Source organism: Cibotium barometz, chromosome 5 (assembly GCF_041138505.1).
Source record: "Cibotium barometz isolate CiBa-2024 chromosome 5, ASM4113850v1, whole genome shotgun sequence".
Lineage (NCBI taxonomy): Eukaryota > Viridiplantae > Streptophyta > Polypodiopsida > Cyatheales > Cibotiaceae > Cibotium > Cibotium barometz.
In genome coordinates, this window is record NC_141050.1 from 3,996,935 (window position 1) to 4,021,105 (window position 24,171).

The 24,171-nt window shown below is 46.9% G+C and overlaps 1 protein-coding gene across 14 annotated transcripts in view; it reads right to left on the reverse strand.

The window, feature by feature from the left end:
* Window positions 1-24,171, reverse strand: part of LOC147637975 (uncharacterized) — a 237,637-nt gene that overhangs the window by 193,548 nt on the left and 19,918 nt on the right. For 12 of the 14 annotated variants that reach the window (XM_086797152.1, XM_086797089.1, XM_086797184.1 and 9 more), the window contains 3 exons: window positions 17,916-17,990; window positions 17,730-17,783; window positions 17,541-17,600 (listed from right to left, as the gene is read on the reverse strand). In XM_086797152.1, the coding sequence (XP_086653278.1) occupies window positions 17,541-17,600; window positions 17,730-17,783; window positions 17,916-17,990 (189 nt within the window). The remainder of the gene's footprint in view (window positions 1-17,540; window positions 17,601-17,729; window positions 17,784-17,915; window positions 17,991-24,171) is intronic. The other 2 variants (XM_086797175.1, XM_086797166.1) reach the window with 1 other exon arrangement.

Below are 24,171 nucleotides of genomic sequence, written 5' to 3' on the forward strand. Positions count from 1 at the left end.
CTCTTGGGTCTGGAAGAAACTGGTGATGGTTGGCTGGCGAGGGAGGGAGCGGGGTGGCTGGGACCGAGGCTCTCTCAAACAGGTGTCCCTGTGTCTACGGAGCTCAAGCACGAAGAGGCCTAGGCAACGCTAGTCCTCGAAGTCAATGATCCTGGAGAGTGGACCGAATCCCTCACGAAAGACAATGAAACCTCCCGCGGATCTCGTAGTATACTAGGCAGCGGCATATGTAATGCTCCTCGGTCTCAACCTCTATGTAGCATAGTCGGCATATCCTCTCCTCTCTGGGTCTCCGTATGCGCTTCTCAGCTCTGAAGATGCACTCAGCTCTACCTGTCTCCACTCTGAGGAGGTGGGATGAAACCCGTATCTGGCCAATCGCAATCCGCATGGCATGGGACATGTGAACACTCAAGTAGCCCGGCTGCTGGATGAACCCATCCTCAGTGAGTGTGAGGAAGTGATCTCCGTAGAACTGCATCTTCGTGGGCAGCTCCGAAGGTGTGATCCATGTGCAATGTGTAAAGAGGCTGAGAAGATCTAACTGGATAACCTGGTTGGTATCCTCGTGAGATAGCCAGAAAAAAGGGGAGTCCAAACTGTATTGAAGGGGGGGTAGGCGGTCCATGCAAAGCCCGTATACTGAGAACCAAGTGGAAACTAGTGCATACCATACTCCAGAGTGCCCCTCAAGTGGTAGCTGTCTGGAGGACTCCAAGGCAAGCCTCGGGCACCTGTGGGGATCCATGTGACTGATGCAATGGAGGTATGTGACTGTCTGGAAGAGTGCATCCACTACCATCGGGGCTGCAGCAACCTCTACCTGGATAATTTGGTGTAGGACTGATGGTTTGTTGCAGATCATACGGGAGAACATCATGACCTCAGGCCTCTCAACTCACTGCCAATCCTCATCGGATAAATCTGGCCCCTTGAAGGCTGCTCCATACATCAAGGCTGGTGTGATGAGGGTGTCAAAAAGCCAGCCCTTCGTCCTGGGCTCCTGGAAATGTGCCTGGAAGCACTACCGCTCAAGTAAGCTCAGGGTTGCATATCCCCGCGTCACTCTGGCATGTGTTGCGAGAACCATGGTAAAGCGTGGGCCACTGAAAGTGACACCAAGGTAGACATACTACATAGGATGAGACAATCTCCATAGGATCCCCTCTATATGTGAAGCTCAATCTGGATGTGAAGGGGCGAGAGGTATTGAAGACCATTTACCTTGGTTTTACCTCCCGCTGAGTGCAAAAGTCATGTAAGGCAGACTGAGTCTGAGAGGAGGACAATGTCATCTGCATAAAGTAGTATGGGGATCAATATGCCTGCCAGTGTGGGACCAGCCCTGCCTAATCCATCAATGAAGCCCGAAATCTCATCAATGTAGAGGCCGAAAAGAGTGGGTGATAGAGGGCAGCCCTGTTTCACCCCAAAGAGCTGGAAATCTCCTGTGATGTACCTCCTGGGGCTCTCACTCGTCCGGTGACGGACTCATAGAGGGCGATGATGCTCCAAACCATGTCAGATGGGACTCCGATCTCCTATAGACGGTGAAGGAGGTGGGCTCAGGGTACAGTATCAAAAGCTTCGCGGAAATCCACAAAGCAGCAGTAAATCCTTTGATGTCATGCTCTACCCTCCTCGATGATGGCACGGAGGGTGAAGATGTGGTCAAGGGTAGAGTAGCTCCTCCGAAAGCCAGACTGTCCTGAGCCTCTGCATCCCTAGCTCTCTGCAAATGAACTGAGCTCCGCCTCTAGCACTGATCCATAGAGTTTGGCCAATGTGTGGCCAAGCATGATCGTCCTGTAGTTACTAGGATCAAGTGGATCTCCGGCTTTGAGGATGGGGGTGATGGTGTTGGTGGACCAAGAGGGTGGAAATCCTTCACAAAGGGCGCTATTGAACAAGGGGCGCCAGGGTATAATCGGCATGCAAGATGTACTCGGCAGTGAGTCCCTCATGATCCTGGGCTCGCCCATTGCGTAGTCTACAAATGGCCTTGAGCACCATGCCCTTTGTGTGGTGGGACGGGGATCTGGTGGTGGGGGTAGGGGTGGCTGATGGGGGATATGATAGAGGGAGCGTGCATAGGAGTGCCATGTGTCCGGGCAAGTGATAGGTGTAGGAGGGCGATGTTCTCGAAGTTTCCTCCAGGCCTCTTTGCAGTTCGGCCCTAAAAGAGGTCGGCATAACTCATCCTCTTTCCAAGCATAGAACTCCCGTTTCTTGCGTTGGGTGAGCCATTGAGAAATCTGTTGCGCTTGGCGCTTCGTGATTTGCCCAATCCGTACCTCATGCTTAAGACGGGAGCGTGTGGCCCGGCATTCGTCATCATACCAACACTTCTTGGGCATGGAACCGCAAGGTGGCTTGGCGGTAAATCACCGCATGCAGATGAAAGAAGCCGTGGCGGATCTGTGGATTATGGTGGTGAGCTGTGCTGTGAGGGTCGATAGGGGAACAGTACATTCCACATCCTAGAGTTGGCGGTAGATGTGGTTGGAGTAAACAATGTCAAGCTCGTGATCAAAAAGGACCTGAGTGTAATGTGAGATGGAAGGGGGGGGGGGCGTGGAGGGATGGGTGGTGTGCAGGTAAGAGTTAAAGAGCGGTAGCCATGGTCAGCTTCAAAAGGGGGTGGCAGAATGGAGAAGTCGAGAAGAAGGTGTGCTAAAACCAGAGATCCCATAAGGTAGTCCACAGTGCTAGTACCTGCTGAGTGAGGGAAGGAGGTGAGGGCACCAGAGGAGGGCCATCGGGACATCCCGTTATAGATAACGAGACCATGTGCAGTTCCCAGCTCTAAGAAATATCTCCCATACACTGTGAGCACCTAATGGTCCAGTGATGATCGCTGCAGCCCTGTGTCAGTGATGTCCAGCTCTTGTAGTCTGATAGGGTCGTCTAGATCGAGTAGTGGGACCTGCTAACTTCTCGTCTTGGCATTGAAATCCCCGAGCAGGAGGACTTCCCCCGGCTGTGAGAACTCCATGATATCCCCATATAATGGTAAGTATGGTGACTGGCCATGCTGTGCGGCGTAAGGGGAGTGGCATGGTGCAAAATAACTCACAACAATGAGGATGACTCTGTTTACTGTTAAGCTATAGCCGCACCCAAAGATACCATGCATCCTCATCCTTCCGGACGATGCTCAGAATCTATCGGATATGTCTTCCACTCATACCCGGCTATGTATGGTAAGCCCCTCTCATGGCTTTGATGAGTCTCTGTATAAAAAATGACATCCCTGCCTGTGAGAATCTCGCTCAAGCCTCCTAGATTCGACCACAACATGCCATTGCAGCTCCATACTACCAACCTCAGGTGTTTGGTCTCATAGACCCCGCGTCCCTATTTGGGACAACGCTCAGTGATAATGACTCTACCATCTCTGTAGATAGCCCACTTGCCTGCTCTGTGGGCCTCATGAACAGTCACCATTGCCTCACGCCGGTGTGCCACCTGTGCTGGGGTGAGATCATCTCCCATGTACACCTATGTGCCCTTGAGGGCAGCCCGCCTATCTAAGAAGGCCTGTCAGCTGGTGGCATCAGGGAATCTAATGATGAGGGGCCACTCTCGTGTCATATCCTTGCCTGCCCTCCATGTACCTGCAAAGGGTGGGGCGATCCCGTCCACTCCTAGCATCTGGCAAAGCGTCATGGCATCCTACTTGGGGGAACCCCCCGCCTGTAGCCCCCGTACTCGCACATGGAGGGCCCTATCCTTCCTGCGTTTCTCCTCCTCAAGAGTCTCATGTATGCTGCTCTGTGGGGGTTTGTGCTTCTTCACCACCTCCACCCAATCTTTCTTAGTGGTCTGCAGTTCTTCCCGCAACTTTCAACTGCTCCAAGTCAGTCCTTAAACCCTCTTGAATATTCAGTTCCCCTTCCTCCACTGTATGGTCCTTGACCATAGCCTTTAGGGCTTCCATTTCTGCCCAGAGTTCCCCTATTATTGGGGCAGCCTCTGGCATTCCTGTTTGTTGCAGCTGGGTCTCTTTCAACATCTGAATCACCTCTTCCTCGTGGTTCACCTGGGCTTCCAGTTCTTCAATCTTGTTGTTCTTTCCCTGTATCTCCTTGTGGAGGCCTTCCAACTGTTTTTTATGTTGCTTCAGAACCCTGTCTAGCACCTTCTTTTGTTCGCCCAATAACTTCTTGGTGTTGTCCTCCTCTGTCTTGATGTATGCCTCCAGCTCCTGTAGGTTCATTGTGGCTATTTCCCCCTAGTTGCTGCCTTGGGGGCCTGAGCAAGGGCGGGTGGGAAAAGGGAGGCGGGTATTTCCCCCTAGTTGCTGCCTTGGGGGCCTGAGCAAGGGCGGGTGGGAAAATGGAGGCGGCTATTTCCCCCTAGTTGCTGCCTTGGGAGCCTGAGCAAGGGCAGGTGGGAAAATACGCAGCAAGGGTGCAAACAGGCGCAGTACAGCAGCACAGGTGGGAAAAGGGAGGCAGACACGCAACAAGGGTGCAAACAGGCGCAGCACAGCAAGGGCAGAGGGGGCCGCCAGCGTGCAGCGCGAACAGATGTGGGTATTTCCCCCTAGTTGCTGCCTTGGGGGCCTGAGCAAGGGCGGGTGGGAAAATGGAGGCGGCTATTTCCCCCTAGTTGCTGCCTTGGGAGCCTGAGCAAGGGCAGGTGGGAAAATACGCAGCAAGGGTGCAAACAGGCGCAGTACAGCAGCACGGGTGGGAAAAGGGAGGCAGACACGCAACAAGGGTGCAAACAGGCGCAACACAGCAAGGGCAGAGGGGGACGCCAGCGTGCAGCGCGAACAGAGGTGGGGGGGGGGGGGGGGGGGAAAAAGAGAGAGAGAGGGAGAATTCTCAATAAGGAAAGAACAAGCTGCCATCTCCTTGTGAAGAAACAAAAAGAGAGAAGCTCTCTCCCTCCTGCACACACACGCCAGTATAGAGAGGAAGCGGTCACCAAGCTCTGGTATCGGTGACGACCATTATGCTAAGGGACTCGAGAGAGAGAGTAAACACACACACACACAGATGTAACAAATTCAAAAGGAGAGACAATGATTGCACGATTGAATGATGATATTGATTGATGACCAAAACTTCAAGGAGTACAGTGCTTTTTATAGGCTTAAAAGCCTTATTTTTGACACTACATTTACCACAGCAATGACACATGGCTAGGCCTATGACATCACTGCTTACCACATTAACACATAAAACAGCTATAAGAGGTTGTTCACACACACTCACTCACATAAGGAAGTGTTCACACACACATACAAGGGATGTTCACACACAAACACAAGCAGGTACACACATGACGACTCCGAAACCCAACAGTTGTGAGCCCTTGTCCAAGGACAAGCCACCAAATACTATCTAGGTCTAGGAGGTGTCAAGTCATGCGTTGTCTATCATGGCCCTGTGAAAATGGAACAGCACAAGTGTGGGCATGGTGGTTGCAGAGTCAGAATATTTTATGATTCACATGGGGGGGTGCCCGCACAGAGTTTAAGATGTGTGGACATCCCTAGGTGTGAAGGGGGGAACTAGAACATTAAACTTTAATGTTTATTAAAGTTGCCCCTAGGCCTTAGTGGCCCTAGGGAACTTTTAAAGTTTGGGGGCCCTAGGATTTTTATGGGGAGGAGGCCACTCCACTTTTGGAGTGAGTGCTTCTCTCTCCTCCCCCTCTCTCTAGCTTTTGGGAAAAGGAGTCGTGGAGGCTTGTTGATGCGCTTGTGTACATGCGTGGAGAAGCTGAAGAGAAGAGCCGACTGCAGATTTTGTGTGCTACTGCTGCTGTTTTTCTGAGTGCACCAGCCGTACAGCACTGTACGGCCAGATCTGCTGCAATTGTTCTCTTTCTCTTCTGTTGCTGGCTGCGCATAGGAGTTGTTGCAAGGATCTCTGCTGCACACAGGTTCTGGATAGGCTGTACCAGCAGGTACAACAGCAGGTACAGCACTGTACGACTGCCGTACAGTGTACGGACAGTCAGGTACAGCAAGTACTGCTGCAGGCGGCGCAGGACAGGTGCTGGACAGAACTGAATACGCAGGTTCCGGCGAGTACAAGTGTGGACAGCAGGCTGCGTGTGCAAGTACAACTCCTGGCACGTATCCCGAGGTAGTGCAGACGGGTACGGGGCTGTTTTTCAGATCTGTACATTCAGAGACAGCATAGAGGTGAACGCAAGGAGGAAGGTACAGACAAGTACGTGCATGCATGTGAAGCAGGATTGTGGAAACAAGTGCCTGCAAGTACAGATTGGTACCGTTGCTTCCTCCAGTGCTGTTTCACGAGCTGAATTTGGTAAGCTCTGTTTCTGTTCATCTATCTCTCTTTCTACTGCTTGATGTCTGTTGTGCAGATATGAGCTATCTGGCCCCTTGTGAGAGGAGGGGTATGGCAGATTGTGAAACCGATCCCGTCAAGTGGGAAAGACTCCGTTGGACACCCACACGCTTAATAGCACAACTTTAAAACCACAAATATGAAATGGACAACTTAAAACAACTTGAAATTTAAATGAAATGAAATGGAAAGATGGACACCAGCACTGGGGCCGGAACGGGCCGACCCCCCCCTCAATATATGATATATTTATTGGGAGTATTTAATGAATACAATGCTCCATGGGTTCCAAGAACCAGATAATGTCCATGTACATATGAAAACAGTACCAAACAAATAGGCTCGAATTTCGATGTAGAAGCTCGAAGCAGAACGACCACTAGTGTGGTCCAATCGCTACGGTCCTGTGCTTTCACTGGACTCCGCGGAGAGCGCCTCACTGGTGTTCCGAGACCACGCACAGACAGGCGCTCTCGTACTAACGCCTGGCTCTCCCGATCTCAGCACCTTTGGACCGAGGTTCGCCAATATAGCTTGGACAACCCGGCACCGAACGGGTGTGGCCGTAGAGGGATGAATCCCTTAACAGATTTAAACATAAAATACTTTACTGGAATCTGAAATTCACTTACTTGTAGATGGTTGATAGAAAACCAATACTTGTGGTGTTTGTGTAGAATTTGAAGCCACCCTTGTTGAAGAAAGAGTTGCCTCGTGTAGAACTATCAAGACAAGTACCACCACAAGAAACCACAGCCGCCTGCTGTGAAAGAAGAAGCATCCACTTGCAAGGGAGGAATACAACAGCAGAAAGAGAAGTATGTGTAGTTGCCTGCTGTGGGTAGGCGCAACCACCTGATGAAGATTCAGCCGCCTGAAAGGATGAGAGAAGCAGCCACTAGGAAGCGCCTGGCTGCAAAGAGCCGGCTGGCTGTAGGAATAGAAGCGTAGCCCTCAAAAGGTGGCAGCTGTTGTGCAGGGTAGGCAGCCGCCTGTTGGAGAGGAAGGAGGGAGTAGTTTGCAGCCTGCAGGTAACACCAGCGCAGAGTAGAGGGCAACGCAGCCTGCTGGTGTACTTTCGCCTGAGGGAGAAGCCGCCTGCAGTCAATACTGGCTGGAAGTACAGCCACTTGAAGTAGTGCAGTCGCAGCCAACAGCAGCAAGTACTGCAGCAGTCGCCTTCATGAAGAGCGTGCGCCAAGAGGAGAGATGGTCGCCGGTTGGTGAATAAAACACTTGAAGGAAGCGATTATGTTTCTTACGCTTGAAGGAGAGAAACGATTGATCCCCTACGCTTCATGGATGAAGCCTTTTTTAATAAAATTAATGTGGAGTTAACTTTGGTGATACCCACGCATGCATGTGGGGGGATTAGTGGGGGTAGGTGACCATGCCCACCCCCACACTCACTTAAAAGTGGGGCTCCCCACCTTGGCCCCAAAGTGGGTGCCCAAAGGGGGTGCCCACTTTTAAATAAGTGTGAACACCTAACCTTATAAAATAAAGGGTTAGAATAAAAAACATTAAAACAACATGTGTAACATACTTACCACCTGTTCACATGCACTAGAACTCGTCAGAATACAGAGCAGACTTCACGACTCACTGGCACGCGTCCCCGCTCAGTAAGTAACACGTCAAGCAGGCAAACACACAAATACATGTCATGCGAAAACAGTTTCAAACATGCAAAATATGTGTGCATGTGCAAATAGTAACATGGACATATCTCCCGTTCATGGAACAAGTACAAAATATCTGTCGGCACAAAACTGGCACAACATAAAACATAAAAACCTGGTCTTCCTACGGAGTGACAGTCCCATAGGTAAGACACAGTTCCAGGCACGAGTCTCCCTATGGTGTGACAGTCCCATAGGCAAAACACGGCACGAATACTGGCTCTTCCATGGCGTGAAAATCCCATGGATCGAACACAGTCCAGGTCATACACGGGTGGCACTGGTCTGGCTCCCGTCCATACGACACCATCCTGCTAACACACGGGTGGCACCAGTCTGGCTCCCGTCCATGTCAGCAAAATGCTGGTCTCTTCACACGAGACACTGGCTTGGCCTCAAGTGAACGAGACGCAAAAACTGGAGATGGACCAAATGGTCGGCCAATTGGTGACAGATTGACAAGGGTTGAGACAGAGTTTGGACAGCATATGTATGTATGAGCTGAGATGTTGTATCATGCACTTGAGTTATGCCAGATGTATGCTCATGGCTGCCCTGCTTAGTGGTCTAGGCTGATCAGAGGGAGGCACAGTGTGTTATTGTGGAACACAGATCTGTGTGCATAGATCCTCTGTGCTAAGAGGCATTGTGGGCCGTCAGATTGGACATACAGGTGTAATCTCTTGGCTGATCTTTGTTGTACTCAGCCATTCATATTTTTTTTTGGAAATTGAATAAAGAAATACCGCAAGGGGCGCCAAGCTTTGGGGCCAACAGGTGTCGCCTTGTTTTCAGATTTGGGCTCTAGCTCCAATCTGTTTTGTTTTCACATCTAGACTACAAGTGGATGGGTGACTGCTAGTCTACCGCACTCTAGTTTCTATCAAGGGCCGGTTTCAAGGTTCCGTTGCCGGGACCAATCATCAACTTTCTGAAGGGGGTGAGCTCGTGGTTGCTTTGAAGAAAGCCATCGCTGAAAATTCAGCAAACATGTCTGATACAGAGGATGAGTACTTCTATCATGAAGAAGAAGAGCAAGAGACTTCTCCTGAGAGAGATGTATCTGAGGATATTTTTGCAGGAGAACAGGCTGCAGATGTTGAGCCTTATGAGGATGTAACACAGCCAGAAGATGTGCATGGTAAAGAGGATGATGATGCTCGGTTCAAAGATCGTTTGGCTAGTGTTATGGATACTTTTATGCAGCTCACACAGAGTGAGAGATTTGCTGAATTTATGAGATCTCGCACAGAGCCCCGCACAGAGCCCGAGAAAAAGAAGAAGAAGGTTCGTTCCAAGAATCTTCCTCAGGGTCATAGTGGTGCCATCCCACAAGAACCATCTTTTGGCCAGTTTCCGAATATGCAGCATGCTTATGGTGCAAACTCTCAGAGTTCCTTCTATGGACAGCCACCTATTCCTCAGCAGAACATGCATCCAGGTTATTTTGGTGGTGGTTCGGTGTTCCAATCCATGACTGGGGGTTACCCTCAGGGAGGCATGGGTATGTATGGGCCTTTTGGAGCCAATTTTCAGCCTGGCATGCAAGGGAATATGTATGGTGGTATGCAGTCCGGTATGCAAGGAAATGTGTTTGGAGGCATGCAACCTGGGATGCAAGGCAATATGTTTGGTGGTATGCAGCCAGGTATGCATAATGGAATGTTTGGAAACATGGCTGGAATGTATGGTATGCCTGGTGTGGGAATGGGAAATGTTGACCCAATGATGGGTATGAATGTTGGGGGCAGCAATCTTACGAAACCACTTCCATATGATAATCTAACGCCTATGGGAAAGGCGAAGGATTACAAGGAAGGGGGAGCTGCAGTGAAGTTTGACACATTCAGTGGGGCCAAGGATAAACTTAAAGCACTTACCTTTTTACAGCAGTTTGATGCTGCTTTTTCTGGTGGGAATTACACAGAGTCCTCTAAGGTGAGGAAAGCTGCCACTTTTCTCAAGGGCAATGCTTTGCAGTGGTGGTCTACTCTTCTTTTGCAGGGCATAGCACCCACCACATGGGTCCAATTCAAACAGGTTTTCTCTTCCGTATGGCTCACATCTACATTTGAGGTGGATATTATGACCGCCTGGCACAAATTGGATGCTTCAAAGTGTGATGGAGGATTATAACAAGAAGTTTTGGGAAGCTTTACTCCCAGTGACTTCTTACCGTGCCGTGCCATTATCTGAGCAGGTAGAGAAGTATTGTTGTGGGCTGCCCAAGGAGGTACGAGATTATTGTATAAAGACAAGAGTAACGAACATGTCACAGATGATTGAAAATGCTATGACAGCTAATGCGTTACTCACAGGTGGTTCATCTGGGTTTAAAGGCAGTAAGAAATTGAGCAAGAAAGCTGAAAAATTTGGGCATGCTTCTCGTGATACTAAAGGGTCTTCAGAGACAAAGTATAAGAAGTTGCCAATGCCCAAGACGACTTCTGAGGAAAGACAAGCTTTGAGAGATGCTCAAAAGTGTTTCTACTGTACTGAAGAGGGGCATATGTCATTCAATTGTCCCAAAAGAAAGTCCCAAAAGGACCCTGACAATAAAGGAGAGCCCAAGCCAAAGAAACAAAAGCCTTCTGCAGGCTTAGTTCCTGATCTTGTGGGGGAACAGCCAGGTGGTGAAGCCACAAAGTTGTGCAGGGCATGGGGCAAAGTGAGAGATCAGCATGCTTTGATCTTCTTTGACACAAGTGCTAGAGCCAACTTTATTTCACCAGATTTGGCTGGCCGATTGGAGATTCGCGCAGAGGAGATGGGGCCGTTACATGAGGCTAATATGGCTTGTCCAAGGTATGCAAAACCCGTTACTCCTATCATTGGGAAGCTTCGGCTTCATTTGCAGGGTTATGTGGACAGCGAAGAGTTCTTCATCATGCCTTTGGATGGTTGTGATGTTTTGTTGGGGATGCCATGGTGCCACAGGGTACATGCGGTGGTGGATACTTACAATAGGAAAATCACTCTGACTCATAGAGGGAAAGAGCATGTATTGGATGTAAAACTCAAAGGGAAATCTGTTCCTATTGTATCCGCTTCGGCGATTTCATCAGTAATGAAAAAGCATCTTTCCGCGTACTTGATTTATGTAAAGGATGCACAAGATGATGAGTCTAAGTCTAATTTGTCAATGTTAGATAAAGACAGGACTGATTTCTTAAGTGGGTTTCAAGACTGTTTTTCCGAGTCATTGCCAGGAGAATTACCTCCTGAGAGACCAGAAGATCATGCCATAGATCTGATTCCTGGTAGTACTCCACCGAATAGACCGCCGTACCGTGTTAGTGCAGCCCAACAGGAAGAGATTATGAGTCAGGTGCAGGAGCTTTTGAATAAAGGGTTGATACAGCCTAGCTCATCACCCTTTTGCTCACCTGTGCTCTTAGTGCAGAAGAAGGATGGTTCTTGGCGCATGTGTATAGATTACAGGGCGCTGAACAAGAATACCATCAAGAATCGATTCCCCATACCGAGGATCGATGACATCTTGGACCGCTTACAGGGCTCCACCGTCTTTAGTCGCATTGACTTGAAAAGCGGATATCATCAGATACGCATTAGACCCGAGGATGTGCATAAAACAGCATTCCGAACCACGTTTGGGTTGTATGAGTTCTTGGTTATGCCCTTTGGTTTGACCATGCGCCTGCCACATTTAACAGAATGATGGACAGGATTTTCAGGCCTCATAGAGAGTTTGTGGGCACATTCTTTGATGATATGATTGTGCATTCACAAACTGAGGAAGAGCATAGAAGGCGTTTGGCCATTGTGTTTGCAGAACTCAGAAACCATAGGTTGGTTGTTAATGGCAAGAAGAGTGAGTTCTTTTTGCAGGAGATACATTTCTTGGGGCATATTGTGTCTGGTCATGGAGTCCGTATGGATTCAGCAAAGGTGGAAGCAATACTTAATTGGCCAGCTTTGAGGACCGTGCATGATGTACGCAGCTTTCAAGGATTGTGTTCCTATTACAGGCGTTACATACGGCACTTTGCTGAAATTGCTTCGCCTCTTCATGCTTTGACGAAGAAGGCAACTCCGTTTAGATGGGCTGATCGGGAAATTACAGCATTCAAAAAGCTCAAAGAAAAGCTTACTTCGGACCCAGTACTGGTGTTACCGGACCTCCGAAAGGCTTTTGTTGTTCAGTGTGATGCATGTGGAAGTAGCATTGGTGCAGTTCTCATGCAAGAGGGACATGTCATAGCCTATGAGAGTAGAGTATTGCAAGATGCCGAGAAGCATTTACAGGTTTATGAGAAAGAGATGTTGGCTATAATTCACGCTCTTTCTACATGGAAACACTACTTGCTTGGGGCTGATTTTACTGTACAGACAGATCATCAAACCTTGCGTTATTTCCTCACGCAGACTAAGCTTTCAGAGAAGCATATGCGTTGGGCAAACTTTTTGTCAATGTTTCACTTCCAGATTGTGCATGTGGAAGGCAAAAAGAATGTAGTGGCAGATGCTTTGTCACGCAAGCCACAGGTCTCTGCAGTTTCACTTGCTTATCATCATGAGCTTGATGAAATGAAAGAGCAGTATGCCCATGATGAGGACTTTGAAAGGTTGTATGATTAGATGTCTGAGGGTCAGCGGCATGAGCACTATACTCTCAGAGATGGGTTTTTATTGATGCATGGCAAACTGTGTGTTACCAGGCCATTGCGACTCAAGGTTATGATTGAAAGTCATGCTCCACCGTACGCAGGTCATAGAGGTATTGACGCCACGGTCAAAGCAGTGGAGACTTTCTTTTATTGGCCAACCTTGAGAAGAGATGTTGATGCCTTTGTGAGGCAATGCATGGCAAACTGTGTGTTACCAGGCCATTGCGACTCAAGGTTATGATTGAAAGTCATGCTCCACCGTACGCAGGTCATAGAGGTATTGACGCCACGGTCAAAGCAGTGGAGACTTTCTTTTATTGGCCAACCTTGAGAAGAGATGTTGATGCCTTTGTGAGGCAATGCATCGTATGTCAGAAGGTAAAGTTTGACCGTCAGAAGACACCAGGGTTATTACAGCCTTTACCTATTCCAGATAGACCTTGGGAGAGCATTGCCATGGATTTTGTATTTAATCTTCCACGGACACAAACGGGAAATGATGGCATCTGGACTATCATATGCAGGTTCAGTAAGCAGGCACATTTCATTCCCGTGCGGAAGACAATTAAAGTGGATCATATGGTGAAGTTGTTCATGGCGAACATCTTCAAGTATCATGGCTTGTCTACGTCTATCATTAGTGACCGTGATCCACGGATGACGAGTTTGTTTTGGAGAGGGTTGTTCGACAACATGGGTACAACTCTCAAGTTTTCATCGTCATTTCATCCACAGACAGATGGTCAGTCAGAAGAGGCTAACTCTACAGTGTTGGATCTTCTCAAGTGTTATGTGTCAGAGCACAAGCAACAATGGGAAAAATATCTTCCTTTGGTGGAGTTTGCATATAACAACACTGTACATAGCTCGACAGGCAAGGCGCCTTTTGAGATTGTAGGAGGAGGGAAGAAGGTACCACCCATTTTGCATACAAAGGATAAGATCTTTGAGGCTGATCAGTATGTGGAGAGCTTGGATGAAGCTTATCGGAGAGTTAAGTTGGCCCTCCAGAAAACTCAGCAAAAGCAAAAGAAAGCCGCAGACCGTCACAGACGTGATTTACAGTTTGCATTGGGTGATTGGGTTCTTTTGCGCTTTGAAAAGGCTAAACTCAAGAAGATGAAGGGTAAAGAGCGCTTATTCCCTAAGTTGAGCATGCGATATTAAGGGCCTTTTCAGGTTTTGGAAAAGATTGGTGAGGTAACCGATCGTTTGAAGTTACCAGATCACTGCAGGATTCACAATGCTTTTCACGTGAGTCTTCTTAGACCTTTCCGTGGGGATGTGCCTGAGGATGTATCAGATGAGGCTCAGCCGGAAGTTGAGGAACTTGATGAGGTTCTGATTCCAGAGCAGATACTGGCACATAAAGAAAGGAAGGTACGAGGTAAAGTTTCCCGTCGCTATCTTGTGAAGTTCAAGAACTATTCACCGATGGATGCGAAGTGGATGGAGAAAGGTGACTTAACAGATTCACCTCAAGTTTTGCAGCTTTATCTCGATGCCTTTGAGTTAGAGCCGACTCTTATTGTGGCTCATTCAGGTTCAGCAGAGCATGGGTCTGGAGCATTACCTGATGCTCAAGAGGGAGGTAGCACCTCCACTCCCTTGATACAGACAGGCTCAGATGACATCTAGAGGTCGCTTGGTGCAGTTTTTTATCTCACCCGAAGGTAGTGAGGCTGACAGTACATCTGTTTATGGGACTTCTATGATATATGTGTACTAGTCACATGGTATTTTGGGTGATATGTATGGTTCACAGTGGTATATAACTTGGACTATTACTATGCCATTGGATTGCAGTGAATGTTGATACATGTGTATGGCTCAGAGAGAGATTGGGACGCTGATCTTGCCATATTGTATATCACTTTGGATATTTTGATGCATCACCAGAATGCAATCGAGGACGCTTGCCATTTTTCAAGAGGGGGGTATGTCATGGCCCTGTGAAAATGGAACAGCACAAGTGTGGGCATGGTGGTTGCAGAGTCAGAATATTTTATGATTCACATGGGGGGGTGCCCGGACAGAGTTTAAGATGTGTGGACATCCCTAGGTGTGAAGGGGGGAACTAGAACATTAAACTTTAATGTTTATTAAAGTTGCCCCTAGGCCTTAGTGGCCCTAGGGAACTTTTAAAGTTTGGGGGCCCTAGGATTTTTATGGGGAGGAGGCCACTCCACTTTTGGAGTGAGTGCTTCTCTCTCCTCCCCCTCTCTCTAGCTTTTGGGAAAAGGAGTCGTGGAGGCTTGTTGTGTACATGCGTGGAGAAGCTGAAGAGAAGAGCCGACTGCAGATTTTGTGTGCTGCTGCTGCTGTTTTTCTGAGTGCAAACCAGCCGTACAGCACTGTATGGCCAGATCTGCTGCAATTATTCTCTTTCTCTTCTATTGCTGGCTGCGCATAGGAGTTGTTGCAAGGATCTCTGCTGCACACAGGTTCTGGACAGGCTGTGTACGACTGCCGTACAGTGTACGGACAGTCAGGTACAGCAAGTACTGCTGCAGGCGGCGCAGGACAGGTGCTGGACAGAACTGAATACGCAGGTTCCGGCGAGTACAAGTGTGGACAGCAGGCTACGTGTGCAAGTACAACTCCTGGCACGTATCCCGAGGTAGTGCAGACGGGTACGGGGCTGTTTTTCAAATCTGTACATTCAGAGACAGCATAGAGGTGAACGCAAGGAGGAAGGTACAGACAAGTACGTGCATGCATGTGAAGCAGGATTGTGGAAACAAGTGCCTGCAAGTACAGATTGGTACCGTTGCTTCCTCCAGTGCTGTTTCACGAGCTGAATTTGGTAAGCTCCGTTTCTGTTCATCTATCTCTCTTTCTACTGCTTGATGTCTGTTGTGCAGATATGAGCTATCTGGCCCCTTGTGAGAGGAGGGGTATGGCAGATTGACAAGGGTTGAGACAGAGTTTGGACAGCATATGTATGTATGAGCTGAGATGTTGTATCATGCACTTGAGTTATGCCAGATGTATGCTCATGGCTGCCCTGCTTAGTGGTCTTGGCTGATCAGAGGGAGGCACAGTGTGTTATTGTGGAACACAGATCTGTGTGCATAGATCCTCTGTGCTAAGAGGCATTGTGGGCCGTCAGATTGGACATACAGGTGTAATCTCTTGGCTGATTTTTGTTGTACTCAGCCATTCATTTTTTTTTTGGAAATTGAATAAAGAAATACCGCAAGGGGCGCCAAGCTTTGGGGCCAACAGGTGTCGCCTTGTTTTCAGATTTGGGCGCTCTAGCTCCAATCTGTTTTGTTTTCACATCTAGACTACAAGTGGACGGGTGACTGCTAGTCTAACACACTCTGGTTTCTATCAGGGGCCAGTTTTATTGTCCCCCATAAATTGTGCAACTCATTGAGATTGTACAAATGTCCAAGATGCTTAGTATGCCAGGAGCCGAGCACTCGACATATATATATACAGTTGTGTGTGTGCAGGAGGGAGAGAGGTTCTCTCTTTTTGTATACCTAGATGAATCCAAGAACATGCCCAAATTCACCTTTCAGGAATGTGCAGCCATATGGACTCCAGGCATTTGCAGGCACAAGGTAGAGTTGAACCAAGCATGGGAAAAGTGGACAGTTTCCGGCAGCCAAATGTTCAAGCGCCCAAATGGGGTGAAAGAAGCCCGCCCATCACTAGGTCGAAAAACGCATCAAAAAGGAATTGAATATATTTTTACTAGTCATGGGTACTTGTAGGGGTGGCCAATCTGCTCATCAGGACCCCCAGTATAAAGGACGATTGGAAAATTCATTCATCATCTCAAAGTTCTTGAGAAAAACACCAAAATCAAGCAAAGAGGTCATCTCCTGAAGCAATCAGCAAAAAGATACATGCACAGCCCTCTTCAGCTCAACAAGCATCCACCCCGGCCCAGTTCAGTAGCCCGGTGTGCAATTACCTGCCAATAGTCAGCCCAGATCAGCTAACACAGGTCTACAACAGATTTGAGCACTTCAACAAATCAGCCCATTGCTTGTGAAGGGGACGCTTCAATGGATACTTGGGACCCAATCAAATGTTGCCATTGTTATCTCCTCTCTCTACTCTTACTCTAAATTTAAGTCACACAAAAATCCTCCTTAATGCTTCCATGCAGCAGTGTGCACGTAACCTTTGAACAAGGGCATACCAATGCCCGAGAACTCTTCCAGCCAAGAGATAGGGGTGTCTACTCCTGCACCTCTTAAGGACAAGGGAATGGCCAAAATCTCCTATCCCACTCAGCTCTACAGTCAACACATATGCTACTTTGGCCAGCATCCACAGTCCCCCAAAGTCCCCCATCTCAGCAAGTGGTCAATCCACATAGTGAGCTGCTTATCTATTTACATCCAAAGTGCTTATCTATTTACATCCAAAGTGCTTGGGGGAGACAAAACAAACCACATATGTACTCTACAGATAGAAACCACCAAGCTTTCGGATGTCTCGCTCCACAAAAATTCATCTGGAGTAAGGTTCTCATTCAGCACACTTGCCACACGTGCAGTACATAAGCTGATCTGCTGAGAGGAGGAGACACACAATGAGTTTTGACGATAGTGCCCTGCTTTGCCTATGTGGACTCAATTTCAGCTTGCTAGCTTCAAACGAAAAAGCTATCAGATGCAAAGTGTGCCTTGGAATGGCTCTCGCAAAGGCCTAGAAGTCTTTGTATGAATGTTTTTTCTCACTTGACCTCTTTTAATATAAGGACGACCTTCTTCTCCTCAGTTACATTATTTGGAGAGGAATTGAAGGTCGACACAAATCAAACCTAAAGTTTTATTTTTTGTCAAGAAAGAAGTTCAAACACTTGTTATATCTAAGGTTCGATAAAACAATTCACTATGATAATTTGTTAAAAGAAATTGGGAATGTGATTTCACCTCCATAATAGACCTGATCGCAACATGATCAACAAGTTTCTTGAGAATCTCTTGATGCACCTGCAAAATCAGAAAACAGCTGAAGGTTTAAAACCCAAATGCAGTCCATACAATGTTCACTTTTTAAATTATCTATGTTTAACACAACTCCCTTGGTTTTCTTAATCAAACTCAAGCTCAAACATATACCTGCAAATAACGCATCACAGCATCTGGCTTTCTCAATAAAAGGCAGATGACGACCTATATGAGGAAACAGCAAGCAAGATCATAGGAAAATAGCCATGTGTGATAACACTATTACCCTGCCTAAAATCATAGAGAGACACAACCACAGCTGCCAGTGATGTTGGCATCAACTGGATAACAACCCACCTTGCTGAAATAGCCAGCTAGCAAAGTTCCATGTGGATGATCTGGATCTAAGAAGGAAAACAGCAAGCCCATCAACTGTAAACAGAGAAAACAAGGTGGGGGTTATTTGTAGAAGCAGAAAAAACAATTCTCTGATACTATAATGTTTCAGCTGAATGAGAACTGCAGCCCCCCAAAACGTTTTAAAATAAAAAGAGAAAAGAAGAAATCCCAACACCACAATTTAAATTTCACAAAGCTAAGGGCTTAGGTGTGAGCACAATCATGTGCAAGGTTCCAACCCAAGCTGGTTGAAGGTGCACCATAAAAGCACACACTTAACACCTCAAAAAGGGTGTTCACACCCTCTTCATGCAACAACTAGGTAGGTTATTGTATTCTTCAAAACACCAAGCTCAATGCGATGCGGCTTTTCTAACTACTGTCGCCAATCAATGGTTTCCAACACTGTTCTCAACAGCATTGGACTGTCGAATTGGGATGCAAGCATCTCAACAGAGTTGAAGAAGGTCCAAAATGTGAGAACCGGTTTGGGACTGCCAACACCAAACTTTTGAGACCTGCCAATAAATCTAGAGCTGGTGTTCTAAAAAGAAACTTAGAAAAGCCACTCCAGTTCCCAAAAAGTGAAATATAATCGTGTCTCTCAAAATGTTTGTGAAACTTTTCCAAAATTCTCTCCTCAAATCAATCAATAAAACACCATGCTAACATTACTTGAAAAAAACCAGAATATACATTCTCTGGCAGCTTCAATTAGTCCTAGAGCCACCTTCTCATCTTGCTTCTCCAGTGTAAAAGTTGTATATTCAGAATCATTAAATTAGCTCTGGAGAGCTTATCTACTTTTGCTAACCGATTTGCTAGCAGTGCTCACAAGACCTTACCACACACGAAGACTATAAGTGAATCTGATGACAGATGGCTGCAATTTTCCTGGCACTTCATGTTTGAAATAATCAAAGAAACTTCTTTTAGTTACACACACTCTAGTATTTCTCAACAAACTGCATGTATCTCAATAAAGCAATTTTTTTGGCACTTCAGGTTTGAAATAATCAAATAAACTTCTTTTAGTCACACATACTCTAGAATTGCTCTAAAGTTGCTCGACAAACTGCACGTATCTCATTACACTTTCAAGGCATCTCAGCAGCAATGCAATGCGGAAAACTCATCAAAATTCCTTCTACTCTCCTACAGTAGCCTCAAATGACTTGAGATCTTGGCTTCTAGTTCACCTATTCAAAATTGATACTAGGTAGTGTCAACCTTTTGGATATTTCCCTTTTTTTTCCATATGTGGATGGGTCCAAAGCACCACAAGGCCCAAAAGGCTCTGATGTGCAAGCTTTGAACATAGCACTTTTTGGTTCTAATCTGGTGCTTGAGAGTGGTCACAAGATTTGTACGTTAGTGGAAGCCTGGTGACGCAAAACCAACCACCCTACAGGAATCTATATCTACCCGATCATTGATCATTAGTCATGTTCAGTGTACACAAGGGTGGAAGTAAGGACATTTTATGTGTGTTTTATCTTGGCAGACTCACACCTTCAATGATTGGGTGATCATTTTGATTAATAAAGAGCAGACAGTTTATTGTTAGCAATCATCTCCTTGTCTATACCATATTACACAGTAAGGAGTGAGGGCTAGTGTTTTGGGTGTGCCCGCCCGTGTATGAGTTTCTTCATTTTTTCCTCATTGTCCATATTTTTCCCAATTTTTTCCAGTCGTGGGGGTGGTGTCTTTTCCTTATCAGCCTGTAGGTTTGGCTGCTCAGGTGGGGCCCACTATTTTTCTGTTGGCCGACTCATCATGTTGTCGGCCGACTAGTTTTCTGTTGGCGGCCGACTAGTTTTTTTTCCACTCGTGGGCTGTTTGTGGTGCTGTCGGCCTGTTTTACAGTGGCCGACCAGCAGAACCAACTCATATATAATGTGGGGTCGGCCTGTTTTACAGTGGCCGACCAGCAGAACCAACTCATATATAATGTGGGCCTTTCCCCCCCACTTGTATTGTACCGGATCAATCACCGCATTGAACCACACAAGGAGTATAAAACAAACACGATTACTTTTATGCATAAGGACTGCATGCATGTTATTGACACTGGCCAAGAGGGAAACTCCACAGTTGTTGTATCTCATGTCCATATTAATAGAGCAATGAAAAAGAGTGTTTCTACATACTTGCTATTTATACATGACATTGTTGAATGTGATAATGTAAATGTAGACACTCTTACGAGTGATAGGCTGAAATTCCTCGACACATTCTAGGATTGTTTTGCACGTGCTTTGCCAGGAGATTTACATCCTGAAAGACCGGAGGGTTACTGCATTGATTTGGTGCTGGATAGTTCCCCGCCAAATAGACCCACATATAGAGTAAGCGGAGCATAGAAAGAAGAGATCATGAAACACGTGACCGAACTGTTGGACCGAGGTTTGGTTCAAGCCAAGCTCTTCGCCATACTATTCACCTATCTTGCTAGTGCAAGAGGAGGATAGTTCCTTCCGCATGTGTGTGCATTACTGGGCTTTAAACAAGCTTACCATTAAGAAACGGTTTCTAATCCATGCATAGATGACATCCTCAATAAACTTGATGGGTCTCCATGTTTCAGTCGCATTGATCTTAAGAGTGGATATCACCACGTGTGCATGGAACCACAGGATGTACACAAAACGGCATTCAAGCCATCATTTGGTTTGTATAAGTTTGTGGTTATACCGTTTGGTCTCAAGAATGCCCCGGCTACGTTTAACAAAATGATGGATCGCATTGATCTTAAGAGTGGATATCACCACGTGCGCATGGAACCACAGGATGTACACAAAACAGCATTCAAGCCATCATTTGGTTTGTATAAGTTTGTGGTTATACCGTTTGGTCTCAAGAATGCCCCGGCTACGTTTAACAAAATGATGGATCGCATTTTCAATGAGCATCGGAAAGTCACGTGTGTGTTTTTCGATGACATGTTGGTATTCTCCAAGAATAAGGAGGAACACCGCCAACATTTGGCTATTGTATTTGAAGAGCTTCGCAAGCACAAGCTCTTTATTAATGCAAAGAAGAGTGAATTTTTCCTCTCAGAGATTCACTATTTGGGACCCATTATATCTAAGGATGGCATCAAGATGGATCCTCAAAGATAAAAGCCATTCGAAATTGGCCTAAGTTATCTTCCGTACAGCAAGTACGAAGCTTTTTGGGTTTATGTTCCTACTACATGCGTTTTATCACGCACTTTGCATGGATTGCTTCGCAATTGCACGGGCTCACTAGGAAGAAGGCAATCTTCAAATGGACCATTGATGAGAAATGGGCTTTCTTTCACCTAAGGATGCCATTATGAGTGGGCCATTATTAGTTATTCAAGACTTGCTAAAACCTTTCTGTGTAGAGAGTGACGCATTGTCACATGCACTCTGCACTGTAGTGCATGGTGACAGATGGCTCATCATCAACAGTGCAACATTGTACATTATTAGCACCATTTAGGATGATATTTGTCGTACACCGTGACTCCATTGTAATCGTCAGTCCAAGATAAGTCAGGCACGAGCTACGTAGGTCATTCCCCAACCATAGTGAGTCAATCAGTCAGTCAAGTCCCTTAACCCACTTGAAGAGATGCATTCATGCATGTAGAGTCAGTAGAAACCTTAGGGTTTGCATAAGAAAGCACTCTGAATATTGCATATCATTCATCCATTGCATATAGATCATTGCAGAAGCCTTCAAATAACATCTAGTATTTATCTGGCATTTTTCCCATATTTTCTAGTATTATTATAGCATTTAAATACCATCAATATCATTTAATAGCCATAAGATCCAATCGTGTTGCTCTAGGGAGACAACCGAACAGCCCATGAGCATATAAATGTTAGCACATTCATCCCCAGTTTCTGCCCATATTTGGTGTCCTTTTGGTCCCTTTTGCATGGCCCTTGATCGGAAATTTCCAACTCAGTTGTATTGGATCTTCTAAAGTGTTATGTTTCGGATCATAAGGAGCAGTGGAAAAAGTATCTTCCTTTGGTAGAGTTTGCTTACAACAACACCATTCACACTTCGACAAGTAAGACATCTTTCGAGATTGTGGAAGGCGGAAAGAAAGTGTTACCATTATTCATCTCCTAGTAGTGTGCCCAAGTTGTGTATCAGGGGTGCCCAGATTTATCCCGGGAAGCACCTTATTTTTTCCTCATGTTTAGGCCCTTGGTTGTAGGGTTGGCCACCCATTATCACATGTTTATTTTTGTCCAGTCGTGAGACTTTTCTGGAGCAAGTCGGCCAGCTCATCTTGGGGCTATATAAGGCTTGCCGCCTCCTCATTTGTACTCACTCTGACAGGGGCTTCGAGGCCCGGGTCCTCCCTTAGGGGAATAGTTCATCATGCCCACACATACGGGGACCACCCCTTGCACAGGGCTGATTGTATCATTGCTTCTTCATCATTATGCAGATTTGTTTTCCTTCTCTCTGTGCCTATGTCTCACCCTTTCCGCTACGCACTTTTGACATGGTATCAGAGCACCGGGTTGAGGCTCTTCTACAGAAGGTGTTCTGGCGTTTTTTTGTTGAGAGAAGGATTTCTGCGTTTTTCTATACTGCTGGTTGCAGAGGAGGAGGGACTGTTTTGACCTTGTCTAGGCGGCTGAAGGAGATACCTTTGGCTGCGTTTTCTGCAGAATTAGGGCAGCAAGCAGAGGAGATACCTTTGGCTGCGTTTTCTGCAGAATTAGGGCAGCACGCAGGGGAGATACCTTTGGCTGCGTTTTCTGCAGAGTTGGGGCAACAAGCAGGCTGCGTTTTCTGCGGATATGGGGCAGCAAGCAGGGGAGACACCCTGGCTGCGTTTTCTGCAGATCTGGGGTAGCAAGCAGGGATACACCTATGGATGTGTTTTCTGCAGATCTGGGGCAGCCAAAGGAGGTGCTGAAGTTGCTGTGTTTTCCTCCTCTCTCTTCCTCTTGGTACACGTGCTGCCCGCTGTTTACAGCAGCGTTATTTTTTGCATTGTGGTTACTTGGCAGTGAGCCACTCCTATTCCCTAGGGAGATGGCCTTCTGGATTACAGGGTACAGGCACAGGAGTCTTCATCCCTAGGATAAGCATTGATTTGGGAGCTTGGTGTACAAGGTGATATCGGCATTCATGCAGACACAAGCTAGGTCACTTGGTGACGAGAGCGTACTTGCTCAGTTGCAAGATGGGTACAGGATGCATGGCAGGTGTACAGGTTCATTGGGTACAGGTAGGTACCAGAGGAGCAGCACATTTGGAGGTTGGTGCTCAACAAGCTCAAAGTTGGAGGCTTGAGTACCAGGGCTGATGTAGACATTGTGGGCCTCTAGGGTGTCTAGAGGGGGTGCCAACAGGGAGACAGTTCGGCGGTGTTCTCTAAGAAGCAGTTTTTTCTTGGAGGTAGAGAGTCAGACGACATCCTTTCTTGGGCTGAAGAGGGAGCACATTGTGTGACAGGTGTGATATAGATTGGGTTGGAGATATGGACATCTAGTGGTTCATTCTTTGGATTTTGTTGGCCTTCTGGATCGGGAGCAGTTTCTTGGAGCAAGTGGCAGAGGCGGGAGCAGATCGACTTTTCGACTTGCTTTGGAGGTTTCCTTTTCCAGCTCCTTGGACCGGTTTCACTCCCAGGATCTGAGAGGGGGTGTTAGCATTATTCATCTCCTGGTAGTGTGCCCAAGTTGTGTATCAGGGGTGCCCAGATTTATCCTGAAAACACCTTATTTTTTCCTCATGTTTAGGCCCTTGGTTGTAGGGTTGGCCACCCATTATCACATGTTTATTTTTGTCCAGTCGTGAGACTTTTCTGGAGCAAGTCGGCCAGCTCATCTTGGGGCTATATAAGGCTTGCCTCCTCCTCATTTGTACTCACTCTTACAGGGGCTTCCACGCCCGGGTCCTCCCTTAGGGGAGTAGTTCATCATGCCCACACATACGGGGACCACCCCTTGCACAGGGCTGATTGTATCATTGCTTCTTCATCATTATGCAGATTTGTTTTCTTTCTCTCTGTGCCTATGTCTCACGCTTTCCGCTGCGCACTTTTGACAGAAAGTACCTCCGATCCTGCATACAAAAGATAAGATCTACAAGGCAGATCGTTTTGTGGAGAATATGGATGAGGCTTACAAGAAGGTCAAGTTGGCTCTTCAAAGGACTCAAGAGAAACAAAGGAAAGCAACAAGCCTTCACCGTCGATCATTGGTTT